General features: G+C 38.6%; 2 protein-coding genes across 5 annotated transcripts in view; both read right to left on the reverse strand.

Moving 5' to 3' along the window:
* Nucleotides 1-529: 529 nt before the first annotated feature.
* LOC122660351 (pentatricopeptide repeat-containing protein MRL1, chloroplastic) lies at nucleotides 530-22,062 on the reverse strand. Of its 4 annotated transcripts, none has more exons than XM_043855616.1 (18): nucleotides 21,394-22,062; nucleotides 20,875-21,064; nucleotides 20,610-20,673; nucleotides 20,382-20,526; nucleotides 20,139-20,254; nucleotides 19,134-19,262; nucleotides 18,660-18,833; nucleotides 18,368-18,532; nucleotides 16,217-16,357; nucleotides 15,379-15,478; nucleotides 12,457-12,565; nucleotides 12,279-12,370; nucleotides 11,961-12,051; nucleotides 8,187-8,418; nucleotides 8,001-8,093; nucleotides 3,571-3,619; nucleotides 2,107-2,200; nucleotides 530-848 (listed from the first exon to the last, which is right to left on the reverse strand). In XM_043855616.1, the coding sequence occupies exons 1-18, from the start codon at nucleotides 21,938-21,940 to the stop codon at nucleotides 614-616; spliced, it is 2,766 nt and encodes a 921-aa protein (XP_043711551.1). In that variant the 5' UTR covers nucleotides 21,941-22,062; the 3' UTR covers nucleotides 530-613. The 4 variants fall into 4 exon arrangements, with proteins under 4 accessions (XP_043711551.1, XP_043711550.1, XP_043711553.1 ...); XM_043855615.1 differs by having other exon boundaries at nucleotides 20,875-21,094; XM_043855618.1 differs by lacking the exon at nucleotides 21,394-22,062 and adding an exon at nucleotides 21,273-21,383 and having other exon boundaries at nucleotides 20,875-21,106.
* LOC122660348 overlaps nucleotides 15,780-23,310 on the reverse strand; it is an 82,186-nt gene continuing 74,655 nt past the window's right edge. Inside the window, exon 29 of the mRNA XM_043855611.1 lies at nucleotides 15,780-15,790. The gene's annotated coding sequence lies outside the window, so the exon portion shown is untranslated. The remainder of the gene's footprint in view (nucleotides 15,791-23,310) is intronic.

Raw genomic sequence — 23,310 nt, forward strand, 5'->3', positions numbered from 1 at the left:
CGTTTGCTCAAAGAATCCTCTGCCAATAATAGTATACTATTCTGTAATAAAATCTAAGAAGAATGCTGCCCGGTCGTGTGGTCCAAGACCAGCACAAGGCCAATGGAAGCGAAGGCAAGGGTATTGACTAGGGAGATTTTCATTTAGAAAAAGGGCAGGGTGGTCATTTCAGAGGGATCTGTGCATGAGCACAGAGGCCACACGACCAGGCAGCATTCCTTTTCCCTAAAATCTAATCAATAAATACAAAATAATCAAATGCATCATCCATAAAATTTCTTCAATTTTTATGTTGTCTTCAAATACAAGGAGTGAATCTTGAGTTGCGGCCTACCTCCAAATGATGAGGTAGTATGGTGGGCAAACGAAACGAGTAAATTGCAGCCTTAATTAAATCATAAACAGTGATTCTTAACAAAAAGGATTATTAATTCCTACAATGATCAACCCTACATTTTCCTCATTGGCGTGAAATAATCTCTACTTACAAATATTGAGTTGTTGACACACCATTCGCCTCAAGATTCTAGTGCATTACTTAGTTTTATCTTCTTTTGATCAATATCTGCGTCATTAGTTTTCTCTTCTTTTAATCAATGTCTGCATCAAGGTTCTACTCCAGAGACAGATTGCCAGCACGGATGTTACGTTGCTGATCAATGATTCCTTTGCCCAAACGTGTAGGTGATGAGCTCAATGTTGCTGGTTTCCCACTGAAGGGGGCATCAAGCTTGGGTTGAAACCACCGTTTCAAAGCAACCCCATTAATTCTAATTTTCCCGTATGATTCATTTCCTTGGTAAGGTAGTCTGAGCCTCCGCAGCATGGCGCCAGTTTCTTGACCAACTCTGTCGAGCAAATGTATCAAGTGTTAAATACTAAAACACAAAAAGGCCTGGCAGATATAGTCATATTGTATCATTTTCTGGACAATCAAAATCAGTATCATAATCATTAAAAAAAATGCTTAGGTCGAAGGGTTTGTCCATCAATTAACATGCTGCATGCACCTTGTGCAATTAATCTTTGCACAGATTTTGCCAAATTTTTTCATAATGTAAAGCCCTTGTTAGGTCAAGAATGGATGGAAAAAATCATTGGAATATTGACAGGAAAAATAGAGTAGAGGCCAGATCACTCCAACCCACAGGATGGCTGGTTACAGTTCTCAAACTCTTAAAAGGTCCAGGTTGCAGACACCTACACAAGGGTGGAAGGGGGAGTACTTTAAGGTGTTCCTAACTGCAGATATGCTTCGAGAATTGGGGTAAAAATTAGAGCAACTCATGTTAAGAAGAAGCAATTTGACATTTCCATATCTCATTTATTTATTTCTTACCACAATAATCAGCCTATAATGTAATTTGTTTACAATCCCCAAGACTGATCATGTGGCTCCAAATTCTCCATATGATAACAAATATTGAGATTTTGGATTGCTGTATTACATTCAGGAATGAACAGAAACGTTAAAATCACAAATTGAATCCATCAAGATGAAAAAGAAAATTCATTAGATCTAAGATCCATCAATGTTGATGTTAACTAAGGAGCAAAAGTATGGGCATTAAAAGTTTTGAACTCTCAAGATCTAGTTGAAATCAAAAGACAGTTTTGAAAAGATCAAGGAACTGGCCTGGCCATAAAAATCTGTCTGCAGCATGCCTATAAGTGGCTATTTATGGTTTAAATGGAGTGGACTCCCCATTGAATGGGTCTCACAGTAAAGATATCCAGATCGAAAAATTAACAGGATGGATTGTCCCAACATAATCATCTTGGTCTTTACCTATATCGGTACTATTTATTTTATTTTTTTTCTATTTAATGACTCAACTAGTGCAATGGTAGACTATGAATTGTGATGAGACAAAGCTTACTAGGTCAATGACGACCACTTGTGTTATTTTTATTAATGGGGTTCCGGAGCATCCAATATTGATTAGTTGAATTAAGTGAACCTGAAGGGAGTTCTTTAGTTCTTGTGCAATGAATCTCTTTTAATAAATGGCTCTCAAGTACTGAAGGTGCAACTGCAAAGCCAGTAAATAGAGTATATTTAAATTCAGAGACATGTTATAATTTAGAAAAAGAAAAATGACTCACCTTCCTGCCAGGTTAACTGATTTATCTCCTTTGGGGGATGTAATTTGTGTCTTCTCGACAGGCAGTAAGATGATTATGTTGGACAGCTTCGCACCTGCAGACAAGGTGAGTTACAAAATCCACACATGAACAGATTGTTTGCCAAGCAATGATTTCTAAACTGTCAATAATGACATCATCATTCTTATACATTAGACCTCTAATAAAAAATTTAAAGATAAATAAATAAAAGATAACAATGTTACTACTATTTTGTTTCATATGGCTGCTTTGTCAGCCCTGGGAAGAGGGTCCACATCAGCCAAGGTCACCCTCTGCCCATAGAAAATTTCATCCAAAAAATGTTTTGCTGTGTGAAAGAATTATCTTTGAAAAGTGGTTGATTGTAAATGGATTGAAAAATATATCATATTTTTCTTGGAAGAAAAAGAGGGGGGGGGGGAGATTAAAATGGTTAGACAATTGGTAATAAAGAGGCCACAAAAAGTAGAGTTCAATGAAATTTGATACATGGCCCATACAAGAGATCCCTTATCATTGGTCCAGTGATCTGAAATCAAAGGGATCACCTACATAACTAGGTGAAGCAGTCACAAAATGTTGACCCTAATAATAAGGGAAGGGCTCCTGTCACAGCCTACTCAGATAATCTTGTCTACATGGTCCTAAAGATCAGCAACGTGGCAGCTTAGTTGGTGCCAAAATTACGGGCATGTTGTCCACATCATTGACTACTTAATCTGGTAAATTTCAGTGCAAAAGGATTATCCCTCACAGAGGTATAAAGCATGAAAAATGGTTGAAAAATCAACTTAAAAACATTTTGGTTTAGTGGCTGAAAATACGAGTAATAGTCCAATACATAGTAGGTCATTTGAGTAATTGGGGCCTTAAACTGTGACATGGCAACCCTACCTATCCAATGGTAGGGTCGCAGAGATCAACCCTCCACATGGCCTAAATAGGTGGATTGTTGCCTTCACAAGTCATGCATTGACATTTCTTAACCAGATCTTAAGAAGTTCACCTGACAGATTTCCAATTTTATAAATTTAAAATGCTACAAATGGGTATGAGTTTTGTGTGTGTGTGTGTGTGTGTAATGCATTTCAAGATGAACTGCATTAGTGTGTGTGTGTGAGGCAATGAGTACCAGTTTACCTGCCTTACCTGTCTCTAGTTTGGAGGGTAAGTGTAGACTCATTTACCCATCCAGCTAAATGGGGAGGAAGAGGGTAAGAAAGTCCGATCCTCCCTGTTTACTCATCTAGATGGGAGAATTAAATAATTCCACACATTAAATTCTGAAAAATATTCCCCAACTCATTAAAGAGCAAGGGTAAGGCCATTTATCCAACCTTGCTGTCCCCATTTCCAACTCTAAAATTCGTTAACAGTTTGAGTAACATGAAGTGTGGGTTTTTTTGTTAGGAAGTCGAGGAAGAAATATTCAGGAAGCATTACCAGCAGCAAGCCGATGCTTGAGACCTTTCAAGACCGTTAAGAGGTACACCTGACCAGTTTTAAAACATGAGATAAGGATGACAGCATCAAAGATCATCATATGAAGAAGAAATGTTTGATTGAATAAGCCCAATGAAAATTCTATGACACGAGGCAACTGGAAGACAAAGGGAAACTACTTTAGATAAATAACAGATCTACAATGTCATCATACAAAAGGAAATTCATGATATGGACCAAATTAGCCAGATATTGGCACTAACTTATTTTTCGCTCAAAGAAACATCGACTCCTTCACAACCAAGGTAAGGTTGGATGGACATGAGATCATAGTTGTCACAGCGTCTAGTAGACCCAAGGTGTTGGAGGGGGTTTGGACGCAACTTGCAAGGCAACACCAACAAGGCGACCAAGGTGTGCCTGCCTAGGCATCCAAAGCAGTTATGCATGAGATTACGTTTCAATTCTCTCATCTGCAATCATTCATCCCACTACCTCTAGGTTCTCACTGTTAGTGACCTCAGTCATTTGCAGAATCATTGTTAATCATCCTTCCATGGTAAAATGCACACATGGGTTTGTTCACAAGAAAAGTAAATATTAAATATTCAACACAATTTTGGGAGTTACAAGGATTTTATTTCTTAAGGTGATATTTTCTAGAGAGAGGGAGCTGAAGAATTAGACAATTCGTTTTATAGGTACAAGGAAATGATTCAAATGGTGATTTGACAATCACAATTGATCAAATTTCTGGCCTGTGTCGCCTCTTTTTATGGATCTATGGGTTTTTCAATCTATTAACAGATGAAACTGGTCATTTTCTGGAACTGTTTTGTATTTCATTTTACAGATAGAGTTTGAGTATGGATACAACGCACAATAACCACCACAAGATTTATAAAGAAATGAATTCTTTGGTTAGTGGGTTTATGCAGCTTCTATATATGATAACTTGAGAGAGCCACTTGAGGTCACATGAACAGGCACAATGAAGATCTCTGAATGCACCGGTAAGAAAGAATAATGTAGGCCTAGTCCCAACATTGGTCTTATTTTGCTAGTACTTGGTTATGGGCTTTAGTTTTAAATTCTTTAATTGGTAATAGGCCTAATTATAAGTCACAAATTTTAGGTATGTAGGGGTACACGAGATTGGTGTCTTAAGTGTTAGAGTTAGATTAGGATACTTTTAGCTGTTAGAGTTTTGTCTTGAGTATAGTCCTAGTATTTTAGTTTTCGTTTTTGTGGTTTTAAGTAGTTTAGCAAGTTAAAAGTCCAAATAGTATAATCTAAGTCCGAATTCAGAAATTACTTATTTTAGGCAACTAGATATTAGGAGAATTCTACTTTTTATTTTTTTAGATATTTAAATATATGTAACACCCCTCCGTTACGTATGGAATAGAATACAGAATTTGGATTTGAGAGACAAGAGTTCCTCTTTCTCTCTCCTCCTCTCAAAGTTACAGTTCATGGCATTGTTCATAGACAGATCAACTCCTCTTCCTCTCTCCCTATCAACCTGGTTTTCTCCTCCCTTAACCCATTCTTTTCTCTCCCTTATTGCTTACCATGTTTCCCTTCTTTCTCCCATAATAGGCTGCTGGAACATTCAAACCAGAAAGCTTTTCAGCCCCTGGTTTGTCATGAAAATAGCCTACACTTGGGCCTGTGTTGCAGCCAATTGAATCATTGATTTTCTAATTTAGGATTAGGGTTGGCTGGCTGCACCAGTTTTGGGATCCGACCCTACTTAGACTACACTAGCCTGCGTACCTAAATCTGGGTATAAAATATCATTGATCCTAGCATCCTACCCTCTTGTTTGCTATTTGCCAACAACTTCAATTAGTACAAGAGAAATTTGCAAAAGGTTGAAGCAAATCTTGAAGAAACTCGGCGACAACTTAAGGAATTTAAGAGCCAATCACTCCTCACAACCGATCATATGGAAACTTCTTGTTACAAACTTATACAACTAGTTGAACAGTGAGTAGAAGAGTAAGAAGACAAGCCACCGATGATGGAGGACAAAGTGGCACTAGTTGTCGTTGAAGAGCAATACGCGGAAGAGCATAAACTGGTTGATCATTAACCAGTCGAATTCGTGCTTCCAAGTTGCATCTTCAAAATGAACTTTTTTGTCACTGATTTTGTACCATAGGATCATGGACTGGTTGTAGGCTTCACTAGATTGAGGAGGATTGTTGCGGATTATTATCCTCTATGGTTCTGGCACCCAACGGTTCCTACGGTTCCCTTACCCGATGATCGACACTTGGCCTGTTGTCATCCAACGGCCAAGTTTGAAAAAACAATTCCACTTCCCCAAAAAACGCATTAACTCTCTCTCTCTCCTCTCTTCACTCCACCCGAAAACGAAGAAGACTTCCATCGTCTCTCACAGCAACCTCCGGCGAGTAAAGATTGGACTGCAACCTCCGGCGAAGGCGGCGAAGTGTGAGTCCCAGGGGTCTGCTTCCACTCTCTCTTGGTGAAACCCTTACCATAACTCCAAAAAGAAAGCCTGCAGATCTTGGTTCCTCTCTCACACCAGTAATCTCCGGCGAAGGCGAAGGCGAAGGGTTCTGCAACCTCCGGCGAGTTAATGTGTTTTTTGGAGAAGTGGAATTGTTTTTTCAAACTTGGCCGTTGGATGACAACAGGCCACGTGTCGATCATCGGGTAATGGAACCGTAGGAACCATTGGGTATCAAAATCGTAGAGGATAAAAATCCGGATGGTTGCTGCTGATTGTGCATTGAAGATCTCCTATTCTACAAAACTCGAAGATAGAGTTTTTTTTAACAGAGGGGAATCATGTAAGTCAGATCCAAAAATTGCTCTTATTTTGCTAGTACTGGGTTATGGCTTTTGATTTAAGTGTTTTTAATTGTAACAGGCCCAAGATTAGGTCCATAGGGGAGGAGGGGTGTAAACGAGATTAGTGTCTTAAGTGTTTGTGTTAGATTTAGATACTTATTAGCTAGATAGGGTTCTGCTTTGAATTAAATTAATGTTTGTCAAGTCAATGTTAGTGTTTTAGTCAATTAGGTTACTTAGTGGTTATTTAATTCTGCTACAATTTGTTTGTTTGAAATGTTTGAAGTTCGCTAAGTTTCTACTTGAGATCCCTATCATATTACACAGTATAATAGAATTTTATTTATGAAAGTGTGTGAGCTGTGAGCTTTTCCCCTACCCCCTCTCTTCTGTTTTTTTTTCACCTTATTGTTCATGCTAAGTACTGTTCACAGTCTCAAAACAGTCTGCTATTGATATGGTCTCTCTCTCTCTGTCTCCATCGATCTAATTTCTTCCTTTCTATCTCCTCTATTTCTTCTCTCTTTTCCCCATTGCAGGCTACTGGAATATCAAAACAGCAAGCTTTTAGCATTTGGTTTATTAGAAAAATCTTTCAGATCTATCTATCAAAAAAAAAAAAAAAAAAAAATTCCAGATCTGGGCCTGTGGATCAGCCGATGTAATCTTTGATTACTAATATGTAATTTGGGCTGGCTGGCTGCATCAATGATGCAACCTAGGGGTTCAAAACCCTGATGTAGGACACTTCTGGCCCACCAAAGTAAAAAAATTCTAAATATAAAAGAGCAATGGGAATTCTGTGAATTCTAATAACACTTTAGGACCCTATTTAAAGAGAAAAACGATCTTGGGACAGAGGGGTAAATAAAGTTGAGAAAGACTTTTCTGGAATTTCAATTTTAGAATAGGGATAAAGTATAATCACTTTGCAAAATAAGGGGCTTTTAAGTAATTAAGAACAATGTTGTCCTTGTAATTTATAAAGTTGGTCATCCCCAACCTTGCAACCATACGGTAAACAGGATTCAGTTTGAGTGAGAGAACTCTTCCTTCATACCTCCAAATCTCATGAAATTGTAGGATTTGGACTGCCTTCGACAAAAATCTCAGGCCAAATGGATTGATCACTACAGGTTCAATCATATCCTTCACAGTTTGGTAGGGACGGCAGTAGTAGGGAATAGGAAATAAACAGAACAATAATAGGAACAAAATAAGAAGAACAAGAATCAAATATAAAGAACAATGAAAAGATTAAGGGGTCAGACCTTAGAAGGAAGATTAGCTGGAAGTAGAAGAGGAAAGAAAAGAAGATCTCGTCTGTTCAGTTACCAGTCTTTCACGCAAGCACAACTGTTAAGTGATGAGTCCAATTTAAGTACAGTTTTGGTTAGTGGTTTTTGGTGTTGCAACAAATATGATGGTCATGGGCTGTCAGGAGCTTTGGTTTTTTGTTTGTGAAGAATTTATACTTCCCCCCTGCCTGACTGTTTATTTCTATCTGAATGGATCTCAGAGTTCTTCATATGATGCAAAATGCAACCCCAAATATCATTGAAGCAATAACCAACATACAAACTCTTAGGTTTAAACTAGCTTACCTTAGCAGCATGAATCTGCAGATTCCTAGCATCAACAACAATAGGGCTTTCTTTAAAAGACACACAAGGAACAACTCCAAGTGATGCAGCTTCCTAAAATTCAGTAACAGGTTCAGTAGATTTCCTGGTGATGTTCATAACAAAAACCAAGCTCAGGATAAAGAATTGTTTTAGTATCCCACTGACCTCAAATAGAGAAAAAGAGCATGGGTCATATTCTCCAAATCCATCAATCAATGAGTATATGTTAGAGCATCTTGAAGAATCAGTACCCACACCTAGATTCTCAACAAGCCTCTCTCTCAAAGAAGTATCACAGGGAAGCTGTAGGCATCCCAAAACTTGATAAAAGACTTCCATAGTAGGCACAACACCAGCTGCAATTGTCTCACGGTAGACGGTTAAGGCCATTGATGTCCTGCGAGTGAATGATTCAAAGTTAATGCCCTCTGGAAGAACAATACTGATGGTAACAGTGTTGGCATATGAATTGCTTCAAGATCTTTAAGACAATATCAAAATTGAATGCAGAACGAAAGCATAATGTCAACAGTTTCAGATATCTTGCTTCCAAAATTTCCAGATTTAACACTGGGCATGGAGATTTCTGGATCAATTTGCAGATAAGAGGAACTGCCCAATACAATAGGATTACAATGTGCGGTGATGTTGCAATTGAATAATTAATTCTACGACTACAACTCCTACAAACAGAAATGATAATTTTGTATCATTGTCCCCTATGATATGATCAGATTGCCCTTTAAAAAAGGGGAAATTATAATTGATGGCAGGAATACCACAAAAGCGATTTTTTTTTTGGTGAATAAATAATTCATTACCAAAAGGGAGAGGAGATACAAGGAACCCCTAAAAGGGGTCAGAACAAAAAATAAAGAGAACTGCAAAACAATCAAAGCAAAACTCAATCCTCAGTTAGAGCAGGAAGAGAGCTGCAGAAGGGAGAGAGGCAACCCCAGGACACAACAATATGCTTGTTCCGAGGGGAACCAACACAAGTAGAGGAGAGCAAAGCAAGCTTTCTCTTGACATCAAAAGAGATGGAATCCCAAATTTGCTGGAAAGATTTGGACCCAGAGGACCATTTCCTAAGATTATGCACCATCCAAATATGGTTAATAGCGGCACCAAAGGCAAGCTTGCCGCCACATCACAAGAAGATTTACCGGCAAAGTACATATCCACCCAAATCAATCCATTCCCTTACGAATGGAAGAATCCTCCGGTTTCTTGCCCAGCATTTTGCCAGGAGTCCTTTCCAAATAGAAGAGGAGAAAGGGCAAACAAAAAATATGTGATCCACATCTTCCAAAGCATTCCAACAGACGCTGCAACAAGGAGAGATTGGAATCTGACGGTGTATGAGAAAGGACTGCGTTGCGAGGCAGTTGCAGAGGGCCCGCTAGAAAGTGAAACTGTGACGAGGGATATGGCACTTGAACCAAACTAACTTGCGCCAATGAGACAAGAGCCCACGAGATCTGATGAAGTCCTAAACCGCTTTGGAGTTGAAAGGCCCGAAGAAGATGCAGACCAAACAATATTATCTCCCCTACCATTTTGCCTTTTGGCAATGATAGGCAAGACATTCCAAGCAGCAGAAAGCAGGGAAGAGGAAGAGGCAGGGGGGCCCAACCGTTGTGACTAATGATATCTGCGACTAAAGAGAGCTTGGGAAGGCCTGAACTGTAAATAGCTCTGGCACCATTGAATGAAGGAGAATACCCATAGGGTGCCAATGATCAAGCTAAAAGAAGGTGGAGGCGTGGTCATCAATATGACTAGCGATGGCCCCAAGAGAAATAGGCCTAAGCTTCAGAATCTCACGCCAGACTCAGGAGGCATCAAAGATGGAAGGAGCAGTCCAAATAGAATCATTGCGAAGAAGATCAGAGAAGACTCAGTCGACCCAAATACTTTTCTTCTTAGCCACAATCTTCCAGAACAGCTTAAGAATACCAGCTGAATTAACCTCTGTTAGATACTTAGGTTTAATCATAAATGGAGGAGGAGGGAGAGAGAGAGAGAGAGAGAGGATGTTGCACATAATATTAGAGCAGGGTAATGAAATGGAAGGCGCTTCAGGAGTTGTGATCGACATCTTTCATTTAAACTCAAAGGTAAATTTTATAGGACAGCTATAATGCCAGCAATGATGTGTGGAGCAGAGTTTTGGGTGGTGAAGAAACCACATATAAACAAAATTAGTGTAGTTGAGATGGCTAAGTGGTAAAACTAGAAAGGATAAGGAATGATCACATTAGAGGCAATTCAGGAGTAGCTCCGATACATGAAAAGGTGAGAATCTCATTTGAGGTGGTATAGCCGTATAGGCATGTGCAACAAAGGCCCCTGAAAATGGTCCTCTAGCTCCAGATCCTTCCAGCATATTTCAGACTCCATCACTTTGATGTCAAAAGCAAGTTAACTATGGTCTCCCCTCAGTGTGTTGATTCCCCTTGGAGCAGGCTAATTGTTGTGTCCTGGGGCCTGCCCCTCTCCTTGCTGCAGCCATCTGTCTCTTCTCCCTGAGGGGTGGTTTTTGCTTTCCTTTGTGTTGTCAGTTCTGTATTGTTTTTTCTTCTTCCCCTTTCTAGGGGCTTGTTGTATTTCCTTCTCCTTTTGATAATGAATTTTTTACTCTCCCAAAAGAAGAATGCTATGATTCAGATGGAGGAGCTAAAAGAGCAGGTGTCAAACCTAAAATAACTTTGGCAAAAGTGGTGAGAAAAGATATGTATGGGTTAGGGCTGACAACAAGTATAGCTTTGAATAGAGTTGAACAGAAAAAAAAAAAAAAAAAAAGGATCCATGAAACTGATCCCATTTAGTTTGGATAAAGCTTACTGAATTGAGTTGTAGAAGAAAATCTATACTTAATCACAGGTTTATATGCATTTGATCATGCATTATTGAATAATGCAAACTAATATTAAGTTAAGTGTGAATGCTTTGAGAAGAAAAGGTGTAATTACAAAGGAGTTCTGTATTCTTTTCCTCTCTTCCCTCTGCTTTTATTTTGTGGCAGCAAGCTGGATCAGTGAAAGAGGTAATGTTTGATGGTGGAGGAGGTTGGCCCTTCGGTGTGCAGTTGGCACAGTATGGATTTCCCTTTTGAGGAGGGAATGGAAAGTGTGGTTAGTTATGTGGATTCTGTTTTGGCCGTTGAGGGATCGCTTCACTCAGGGAGGAGGTGGAGGTTTCTTTCCCTCCCCTTCCCCCTCCTCCCCCTCTCCCCCTCTCCTCCTCTCCCCCTAAAAGGACCTTTCCTCTCTTTATCTTCTTTTCTTTTTCAGAGTTTTGGCACCTCCGATATGTGTAATCCCCTTACACTTCTCCTTAATATGCTGTTTTTTGCTTCTGTTACTAACACCTCCTTCCCCCACCCCCCCCCCCCCCCCCCCCCCCCAAAAAAAAAAAAAAAAATTGAACCAGGAATTTGCCCACATGGTAGAACACTCATAAAATTGAACCAGGATTATACATGAATCTACTTCTCCCAAAACTAGAATTATAAATCCTTTAATTGTCCAGTTTCATACCACCACTCAATAAACCTTCTTAATTTCTCTACTGCAGCCAGGTTCATCAATTCTCTATTTCTTGAAAAGGGATACATCAATATATCTACAAGATGGAAGAACATACATCCAGTTTGACAGCTCAATGAAGGGGTACTGCATCATTAAGTCAATAAATTCATAAAAATAAACAGAAATATCAAAGTGAAACATGATCATGCTGCCTGATATATGATGCATAATGTACAAGCATGACAACTGATTGAGAAGCTCAATCTGATCAATATGAATGAAGTTTCAATACATGTCTTTTGATGAATTTGCACATTCTCCAATTTGAACAAAAATATAAAATGCACCATAAATAAAAAGGATACAATTCCACAATATTAAAAGGAAAGCAAAAAAAGAAAGATACCAATTACTGTCAATTTGAGGTATTCCAGAGTTGAAAGAAACCATGGGCTCGCCAAGTGAATAAGCCTTCTCGAACCTCCGTAAACACATGCCTTCCAAGAGATCCCAGGTAATCAACCAATTGGACCCAGAAAAGACCATTCAACACAACATGATCCCAAAGACCGTTATCCAGTTCGAATTTCATGGTCCCGCCAAGAAAAAATCACAACAACACAATTTTAGCTCAAAAGAAAAGTGAAGTATAAAGGCCAAAAAAAATCCAAAAACTGTTGAAGATAAAAGACACCTCATTAACTGGACATGACAATACACTCACCAGTCATGCATCTGCACATAGTGAGGCTTGGGACAACACCATCCTTTTTGGCTTGAGATAGCAGCAAAAAGCCTAGTTCTAGTTCATCCTTTCTACAAATACAGAAAATGAGATTCAGAACCTACAAGGTCAAGAAGAAATGCAGACACGAACTTTAGACAAACATAAGAAAGATTACTTTTCACTGGCTATTAAAAGAACAGAGTATGTGATGGCATTGGGGAATACGCCAGATGTCTTCATTTTAGAAAGGACCTCTACAGCCTCCTTCAGTTGGTTCCCATCACCTGACACAATGTTCAATTATGTGATTTTTTATACTGATTTGCAGTAATCCAATTTCACTTGAGGATAAAGGGATGTAGAAATAGATGACTCACAAATAATAAAGGTCATTAGCATATTATTCTTTTTTCACAAGAGTGGAAATGTTGTATTTCTCTTACCACTTAAATCCAAGTCATTTTCAGCCTTCACTTCATCCTTATAATCAACATCTTACACCATACTCTCCCCGGTTCATCACAACCATGTCGCCTATTGGTGCCATCCATAAGTCCCTTGGGATGCATTCATTTCTGATTCTACACTTCCATGGCAATTCATCAATCTCAACAGCCCAATCTCAGTTACACCCAATTATGTATTTCAAGTTTTTGTATTGTTCAACATTTCTGCCCCCATCAAGCATGGGTAGACTTACAGCTGTGTTATAAATGCGGTGGATTAGGATGTTAAAACCACTATACCTTAATGCATTTTCCATCCATAAATTCTCTAATTTAATTGATCCATTGGCCATGTTTCCAGATAAAATCTTACTAATATATTAGATTTGAGTTTGCTTGTTCTGATAGATCTACTGGTTCTATGAACTTCCATTAAAGACATCCAATGATTGTCGAAGTTACCTTGCCATCTGTTTCAAAGTAGATTGAACTTCCTTATTAAAAATTCACAATTGAAGAGATTCGAGATAGTGCAGATGTAAGAATCCCACCAAAAAAGACTATGATAAGTACAATTCAACTCAACTCAGCCTTACCAGTTATCCCAACTAAACAGGGTTGGCTAAGACTATAATAAGTACATAATGATTAATAGGCATTGCGACCGCTACTAGAATTGAAGAGGAAATTTTATAAGACAGCTACAAGGCCAGTCATGGTTTATGGAGCAAAATAAGAATAAATTAATAATCAAGAAAATTAAAAAATTTAAAGAATAGAAAGAAAAGAAACGGAAAAGAGTGCATTCACAAGAACCTAGCTCCAATTAGTTGACCAGATATCGGAGAAAGTCAACTGATTCAATCATGTCCAGGAAAGGACAGGGGCTGCCACAATGTTGAGAATGCACTGAATGTTACTTTCTTCTTCTTTTTTTCTTTTTTTTTTGAGGGGGGGGGGGGGGGGATAGGCAAGCCCATGAACAAAATCACTACATCAAACTCCCCAAAAAAAATACAATCAGAATATTTTTTAAAAAGTAGGAAATGAAGGGCGAGAACTACGCAAGGTATCACGGAAAAGAGGCAAGATGTGATGGGACATACTACTGTATGCAATCATTTGGGGTTTATGGGGATAGAAACAGAAGACGGTAGAGTTGTACCTAGAAGTTGTGCTGATATTGACAGGTATCTTTTTGACTGGGTTATGGCATGTAAAGAATTTGCTGAGCTAGATAGGACTCGTTTCTTCTAGCTGGGAGGCCATGCAGTTTCATTGATGTAATCAAGGCTTTGGGTAGTTGTCAGTTACACAGATTTTGTATAGCTCATATAGCTTTTGTGGAGTTAAGATCTCATACCATTTGTAATTGTATTATTTTTGGGAAATGACTATATAATCTGAGGTTGTTGCTGATGAAAAGAAGTGTGGAGGGGGGGGGGGGGGGAAGGAAGCAAAACAACTGCCACAAATGACAAAGACCAGCAGTGCTCCCTAATTTCAAATCAGTTCACATCAACTCCTTGGAACAGAAAGTGCAGTCAGAACAAAGCGGAAAAAATGTAGGACCATGATCTCGGACTAGATATTCTCTTATCCTAAATTGTCTAGCTGTTTCTTTCTTTGCAAAAGCTCATGTTATAAAAAATGGGATAAGCTGCCAAAACACTATCACTCAAGCACCAAATGAATCAGAGGCAAAGAAGTGAATATCATCTACAATTCTGCAGGAAATACCAGGGAATCCATCAGCTTCCTTCATGATGGTTCTGCTGGGTGGGCACCAAGGAAATAGCAACATGGTTCCAAATTTCCAATGTCTTAGGATAAATCAATTGGGTAACCCTCAAAAGTCTTCTAATGTAACAGCCCACCTTACTGCCCTTGACAATATGATGCAAAAGACCTCCGTGCACGATCTCTCCCACCCCTTAAACATTCAATTATTCCTTTCTTCCCCCTTTTTTTAGGTTAAATTATTTCTTCCCAAGTATTCCAAATTGCAACTAACCAGACAAATTGCCACAGAAGTTTGTCCCACTAGCCTTGGGAACCAACTACCAAATTCACATAAGATTGTAGATCCCTCAAGGGAAGGTAGAATTGACTCTAAAGAGGCTTAAGAATTGGATCCAGACATCCCTAATGAAACCACACTGGATGAAAAGATTATATGCAAATTTCTCATTTGCAATGCTTAATAGACAAACCTGAGAAAAGTAAATTTCTCCTTGTTCTCCTTTATAACCTGTCACAAATAACGTTTTCATGGCTCACCTAACAAGACAAAGCATTGTTCTCATTTGAGTGTCAGAGGAGACTTATAAGGATAATCTACTTGGCCATTATTGCTTCACTCATTGAAAAAAGAGCGTCCCACTGCACGAGGCTCACACTACTGCAGGGTCTGGGAGGGAAAATGCACGCAGAATTGGGTCTAAAGGAGTTATTTTCCAACAATACCACGCAGACATAAAAAGATGTAGAGTTAATGTCAACACTATTTTGTTTGTGTGTGCCCCAGTGCAAAGGGGTAAGTAACAACAAAAAGGAAGGACACAGAAGTAACAAAAATAGCTTTAGCAGTAGAATAGTCATACTCAAATTCAATCGGACTAGGTTAAAAAGGAAACCATGTATATACATACACAAGGCAGTGATCAAAGCATTCATTGTTGAAACTGTTGGGTGCAATCCCATGGCCTTAATATCCTCATATAGCTCCAGTGCCTTCTTCCAGTTTTTTGCCTGAAATAAGAAGGGAGAACTTTTAGCATTCTATCATATCAGCTACAAAATCATGTTTAAAACAAAACAAATCGTGATTCATGTCACAACTGTTTGTGAGAAGATTTTGTCGCGCAAACTATCTCATTGGCAAATATGGGTGGGTCCATGTGAAAGAGGACCCCACACCCATCTCATTGGTTAAATTCCAGCTCAAAATAAGTAGGAGAAATGTCTTAAAATTGAGCTCAAAGTGCCAATAAAATTACAGACGCAATCAGATTCCATTATTGGGACAGACATTCTTATAGTTATACAACATCAAGCTCAGTTGTTAATCCCTTCCCATGCTTATTTTGGTTGAAATTTGACTAGTGCGATGAGTGTGGGATCCTCTATCACATGGAACCTTTGCAGCGATTCAAATTCTACCAAATGGCAAGGAAATGTGAACTTATGAAAAAGATAGAATCAAAAAGGCTTGTGATGTCTAGTTTTTTCACTAACAAAAGTAACATAATTCAATTAATTGGGAAATAAACACAAAATAACTATCTGAATGCACGATTTGTTGATAAAACAGGAAAGAAGGCATTGCAGGAGAACCAAGTAATTAGTATATTTCGCAAAACTATCTGACCAAGATGGGTGTAAGCTGAGATGGGTCTCCAATGTCCTAATGTGTGTTGTTGGATACTAGGTAACCATGTCCATGAACAAACGGTGAGACATGTACAGAAACCAACAAATGGAACATACATTACTACAGGCTCCCATCAATGAGCTGTATGCTACATTTCCAAGTTGGGATCCTTGTTTTTTGGCATCTTGTAGCATATCAAAGGCAACATCAACTTTTCCAGCATGCCCAGCAACATCTATTAGTGCACTGAGGAACATCTGCATGAGAAGGAGGCCATAAACTTTCTTAAGCAACAATTCAATTGCAAAAGAATGTCATATCAGAAAGTATACCCAAATTCAAGGACAATAAGGAAATTGAGGAAATCAATAGCCCCTACAAAGCAATGAAAGATCCCCTAAACAGAAAGTACAAAAATAGCATACAAGACTAAGACGCTCCTAAAAGATGGACATACACTCCCACACTAAAAGCTCAGCATATTAGGGCAAAAGCGCAAACCAAAGATTCTACCTCAACTGAACCCAATTAAACATCAAACTCCAAAAATTTATCGGTTTCCTTTCCCAAATCAGCAACATATTACAAATGGAAGCATATCCAAGAATATAACTCATTTTCCAAAGGCATTGCCCCCAATTACACCATGAAAACAAAACCATATGCCCCAGCCACAAGACAATGTCAAATAAATGACTCACAGATTCCTCCTCTTACAGGCATAATACAACATACGGTCAACCATGTGCATGCAAAAATCAGTGGCATTGAAGTCTCCTGACAAACACTTCTTTCACTACCAGACCGCATCAATGCAGATGTAAAATTTAAATTAACCCCAGCTGCCTTTCACCTTTATTTATTTAATAGATAAATAATAACATTGAACTTATTGAGATGAGATAAGAGAGAGAACAATAAGAAAATCGAAGATTCCTTGTCTAGCCAATATCTGTAGTCTCATTTCCTGATCTTGGCTTCCAGTTGGACAAGCAGTTCATGTAAGAAGCAACGGACCTGATCCGCCTGATGATGTGCAAACCAAGGATGCTACCCAAGCTATGATAGTTGTCGGATCCCACCAAACAATATGTTATCAAAACCCTCCCTCGATGCAAACTCTAAACCCAATGAAGTGACATTATCTCCACTCTAATGGAATTCCCAACCGCTATTGGAGTCAAATAGGCTCTTTGAACTGTTCCCACACTAGATCTGATTACTCCTCTCATTCCTAATGGTGCTGGGTTCCCTAAGGATCAAATAGGATTCAGCTCTTAGACTTGCACCATTATTTTGCAACGACTAGAATTTCTGCTAATTGATTTTTAAGGGCAGGAGACAAACCAAGGTATTTTCTTTAGACCTACGGATAGGTCCCTCACAGAGTCTCCTAGAAGATGCGGAAAAGATAAGAATGACTACTTTCTGCACTATTCAGATAAATAGAAACATCAAATATCTTTCACTAAAAGGGATCCAATAAAACGAGTAGAGTATGAGGCCCTCTACGGGAATAATAGTATTTCCAAAATGTCCCAATGTTAGAGCTTGCAGCTAATCAGCAATCTTAGCCCAATACTGATCTTCTTCAAGCTAGTGCTAACCCATCTGGAGAGCCTATGCATTTCTTCGGTCTTAGTCCAATACTGATCTTCTTCATTGACCACTCTGAGACATAATTTCAAGAGTTAGCTGGACAAATCAAAAGTTTACAATACACTGGATCCCACAATTCACTGGCAGCAATTGACTGATCCACAGCATACTTCGATGGTTTGCCGAGTCCTAAAGTGCGATTGGCAGGATCTTTCAAGTGCTCACTCAGCAAGCAAAGGAAATTATTGTTTGCAGTTTGACCCTTTTCCTTTTATATCTCCTAACGTACTTCCTTACTAAAACTTAAGACATCTGCAATTATTTTTTAAATTGAAACGTGTTAGTAGGTTCCCCTTTAGGAAAATATTCATGTGTGTGCACGTGCATGCAAACACACACACACACGCACATGCACACACACATATATATATACACACAAAACACACACACACACACAAGAAGAACAATGAATTGATGGTGATTGAAAATGACTGAAAAATCTATTACACATGCAGTATCAGCACTCTAGAGTTTAAAAGAAATACTTTGTTATGGAATGCAACATTTTTTGACATAACAGGCTACATGCTACGTACAAATCTTAAATTAAGGATAAGGAAAAGAATACCAAACATGTAATATCAAATTTCAGAACTGAAAAGGAATACCTCGTCAGGGACCACACCATTTCTTGTCATATCACCATATACACTTAATGCAAATTCCAAATCACCCTTCTGGCTGCAACTATTAACAGCAATAGTGTAAACCTCCGGGGTGCCCTTGATGTTATATTCATGCATCATCCTGTATACCTCTTTAGCTCGATCAACCTAAAAATTAGAAAGTTCTTGTCTTAGTTAGAACACCAGGAAGAATCACAAATGTTAAATCTTAAAATCCAGCTGTTCATTTCCATGGAAAGATAGACGGTGAAAGGGGGATGGAGAAGTGCCTCACTTGTCCAGCTTGCGCACATGTTTTTATCAAAGCACCAACAGTGACGTGATCAGGGTCTACAGGACGTGGTTCAGACCCCATTTCTGCTAAAACATCAAAAGCCCGATCTACTGCGCCTGATTGTCCACATGCGGTGATAAGTGCATTGAAAACAACTCGGTCTGGCTTCACTTTCTACTGCATAAAACACCTTGTTCAGCATGAAGGTTTACTTCAGATACCAATGCAGAAACAACAAGAAAAAAGCAACCACATCCTTGTTTGAAGGAAAAAATGAATCTAGTCTCTCTAACACATGAGTCTCATTCTTTCTTTTTAGCTGCCAACCTATGTTGAGGACAAAGATGATTTTCAGAGCCAGATCTTCAGTATCAAGGTCTTAGGTTTTTACCCCTCAACATGCTTGGATCTTATTTAATACACAAATTCAAGGAATAGACAAATAGAAATAAGAATTTATTCCCTGCTAGGTACCTTGGATCTCATGATTCCATAGGCACCAAATGCCTTAGCAACTTGTCCAGCTTTAGCACAACCATCGATCAGTGCTCCATATGTATGAGCATTTGGTTCGACTCCGGCATTAATCATTTCATGAAACACCTAGCAATACAGTCAAATAAATATGGGAAAATATGAGCAAGCATATTATCTCCTATAATGAGTGGCAACCCATTTACAAAGTATGACAAAACTGTTGATACATTGTTGTTGCCCTTACTTAAAAGCCCGAGCTTTTAGGATAAGCGGTTGTAACATAGTATCCGAGCAGGGAGGTCGAGTGTTCGATCAAGAAGAGCAAGAAGGTTCCAGTTCACTTTCTCCCCTCGGTGCCACATGATGGTGTTTCCGGGAGAGTGCGTGTCACGTGCAGGACCGTGTGTGTACAGACCTGCATGTGCAGGGGGTGTTGATATACATTGTTGCTGGCCTTACTTAACAGCTCGAGCTTTTGGGATAAGCAGTTGTAACAAAAACAGTGCCTGGACTGTTGAGAGCTTAAAAATTACTGGGTGCCACATAAAACAAAGGATGGGTAGTTTATAATGCTGTTTCAATGATCACAAGTTAGAAGCTTGTTCCTTTAAGTTCCATGAGGACAGGCCCGCCTGTATATGCCTACATGGTTATATCACATATTTCTAAACCATAACAACAACTTCTTTTGTGACAACCTCAGGCTCCATGTAATTCTATTGAAGTTTTAAACCTCTTTTCTCTGGTTCTGTAGATTCTCAGCAATTAATTTCCAAAGCAAGGAATTTCTACCGATCCTAATCACCCATGGGAAAAAAATTTACTCCCTTCATCCCATAATGACTCTACATTTTGACCAACCTCACTTTTTTAAGAAAAGTTTGCCATTTTATTAATTACTCTAATATCTTTTTGCTAATCTTTCAACTTTACCATTCACGCCTGACAAGTCTTAATTATTTATAGTACTTCGCAGAAACTAAAAAAAGGAAGTGGACGTACTTCAAACATAGCATCAACTTTCCCACTTTTAGCACAAGTTGATATTAGAGTAGTGTAAAGTTTGCAATCAGGTTTCAGTCCAGCCTCCTTAACAAGCTGCAGAGCTTCAAAAGCACCTACGAGCAGGAAACAAAATGAGGAGTTTGAAATTAAATCCAAGTAAATTATTCTGTTGAATTATGATGAGAGTATCGTCCAGGCAAATCAGCGCATGCAAAGAAGTTGACACTGAAATTTCTTTACCATCTGAATCTTGAGAATTTGCACACACAGACAACAGCATAGTGAATGCACTCAGCGTTGGATTAACTATCAGCTTCATAAAACGAAATGCTTCTTTGACAGCCTTCTGACTTTTGCAGGCCTTAAAGAACTTAGCATGATAAATCTGAAAAAAAAAATTCTGAAAGTGAGATATAAATCACCAAATTAAAAAGCCAAGTGACAGATGAAGTAAATGGAGAGACTTACTTCATTCATATCCAACAAGCCCCTTTGTTCCATGTCTTCCAGCAATTCTACACAGTTGGTTAGCCTGAGCCAAAGTTCAAGAAGAGGATCCTTAGAATAGATACCATCACAATGTATAAAACATAGACATCCAAATTTAACACTTAAATAATTCTATTTCTTCCTTGCTTCATCATGATCCAAGCTTATAAATTAGAAGCATCTCGGTTGCCAAAGGCTTTGCGTATAAAGTGAAAAGACTATAATAGAGCTCAACAAGTGTTACCTTCCATCCCTCAGCAGACGATTGTAAGAAATCAAGTACTCTGAAGCATCATGCCTATCACCGTTATGAACCCCATTAGGTTGATCCAACTGAGACAAATTTTTATCCCCATTTTTAGCCAGAGCTCTTCTCCCCATATCTTGTATGAATTCCCTTCCTTTTTTTAAGTCCTTTCTTCCATGAAAGGAACCTTCTTTAGAACGTGCTCTCGGTATTTGACCTTCAAGACACTCTATAAATTAAACAGACGGACTTTAAATGAAGTTAATAGATCTGAAGCCACATAATTCTGGGAACCCATAGCATTACCATTTGGAGCAAGAAAGTAATAATGGAATAAAACTAAAACAACAAAGAAAAACAATATCAATGAATTTGCATATATTTCCAAGCACAACCTGCATAACTGTGAGAATCATGTACTGATTTTTTGGCTCCATTTAGTTTATTGGTCCTTACCAGCAAAAAAATAGTTATGGCCATGGGAAAAGAACATATAAGGAGCTATGGGTTTCCTACCATTGGAAATTGACACAGATCTCAATCCAGAGGGTTTTCCTTCATAAAATGTGTAAATATCCTCTCTAACAGATTGTCTGAAGAAGAAATTATATCCGGAAACTTCACTTCCTTGACCCCCTTCATGCTTTGCTTTGTAGCCTTGAAATGTTTTTGCAAGTGCAACCCTTTCAGGAGGAGTAGAAGCTCTATATACAGACTCGACCTTTAGTCTAGGAAATTCAGAGCCCACACCAACCTCCTTTTTGGCTTCTTCCAATGGTAATTCTAGCATCTCCATTGCAAATTTTACTTCTCCCAGTGGAACAACTTTATCGAGCACCAGAGAAGGAATAGTTAGGTCCATACCTTCTGTTTCTGCTGTATATATATTTTTACTCATGTCATATGGAAGAACACCAGAACCAAGTAATTTCAATGCTTTAGTGCTGAGAGTTTCCTCATGCATCATAGTAGTCATCTGACACTGTGATAACTGCACCTCTTCTTCCTCAGCAATCTGTCCATTTTGACCAGTTTCCTCAGCTGTAACCTTTTCTCTTTTCATAGGATTCTCCCCATTGAGTTTTCCAAAAGCTATAATCCAACTCGCGAAACCAAGATTTGTGAAAGCTCTCCCTTCTTTGGACAATGAAAGATCTTCCAGGCTATAAGAATCTTCTGGGTCTGAAAGCTACATAATTGGAACTGGCATTAGTATTAGAACAGTGGTGCATCCTCAAAGTCAAGAGGAAATTCTCCCAAAATTCTTAAATGCAGATAATGAACCTTTCTACCAATTGCCCACCATAACATACAATGCTATTTGTTAATATGCCAGTGAAAAGGTAATAACACAATGATACAAACTGTAGAGTGAAAAACATTAGTTCAGCACAGGTATGTTAATTCCGATGGACCTTGCCACATATTCTTATTGGCTCAAGTTAAGAATCCTATAATTTACTTATACCAGGAGATTTGTAATCTCATTAAGTTATAGTATCCCATCATATGTGGGATGTGCCTACTTACATTGAACTTCATATCATACCAGTTCTTTGTTAACCAAAGCATTTCCATAGCAATAGATTGCCATAACAATATACTTCCTCTTTTATGCTAATGTATTCTGTCACACAGTAATTAAAATGTGATTACAAAACAAGAACGACATGAAGCATGCTATCCTCTGCAATATTTGTCTCAGATGTATAAGTTTGTGATTGGCTTCGGTTAATTATAGACCTCATTTCAAAGTAGTGCATACAGTTCTAAGCTCTGGGAAGGTTTTTTCCTCTCCCCCCCCCCCCTCCCCCACACCCTTCTTCCTCTAAAGTAGAGGTATTAGAGGCCACAAAATTATGCCTATAGCACAAATAGCGATGGTGAAAATGGGGAGACAAGAATTTGGATGGATAAAGCATGTAAGTCTTTCTGGTAATCTTACAGTTATATAAGCATGAATCAAACAGAACATGGAGTGTCTAAACTGATTGTCACCCTTTTATAACGTCATTTAGAATCAACAAGCTCCAACTAAACCCTGAAGTTTGCATGGAATGTATAGTAGCCCAAATCTGTCTTGTACAAAGCTTAAACCTTGAAACCGCACTCACTATAGAAAGAAGGTTGGATTGCAGAGGTTCTTTGAAGTGAGGGAGGGGAGGCGGAACTTTCAATCAAATAAAGCTAATAGATTAATGCAAACATTTATAGATTTCAACAAGATTATCCACGGAAGAAAAAAAATTCCTAGAAGATAATTATTCACCTTTCTCGAACTCTTTTTTCTTCTAGTAAAATTCAAGTAGACGGCAGTGAAAGCAGATAAGGTGGCAATAGAGGCAATGAAGAGAATCGGTTTCGAATACAATTCAGCTCTGAAAAGCTGCAGTGGAGATCGAATTTGAAAACCGAATTTCTTTTTCCTTCGCA

Source organism: Telopea speciosissima, chromosome 4, assembly GCF_018873765.1.
Source record: "Telopea speciosissima isolate NSW1024214 ecotype Mountain lineage chromosome 4, Tspe_v1, whole genome shotgun sequence".
In the NCBI taxonomy this organism is placed as follows: domain Eukaryota; kingdom Viridiplantae; phylum Streptophyta; class Magnoliopsida; order Proteales; family Proteaceae; genus Telopea; species Telopea speciosissima.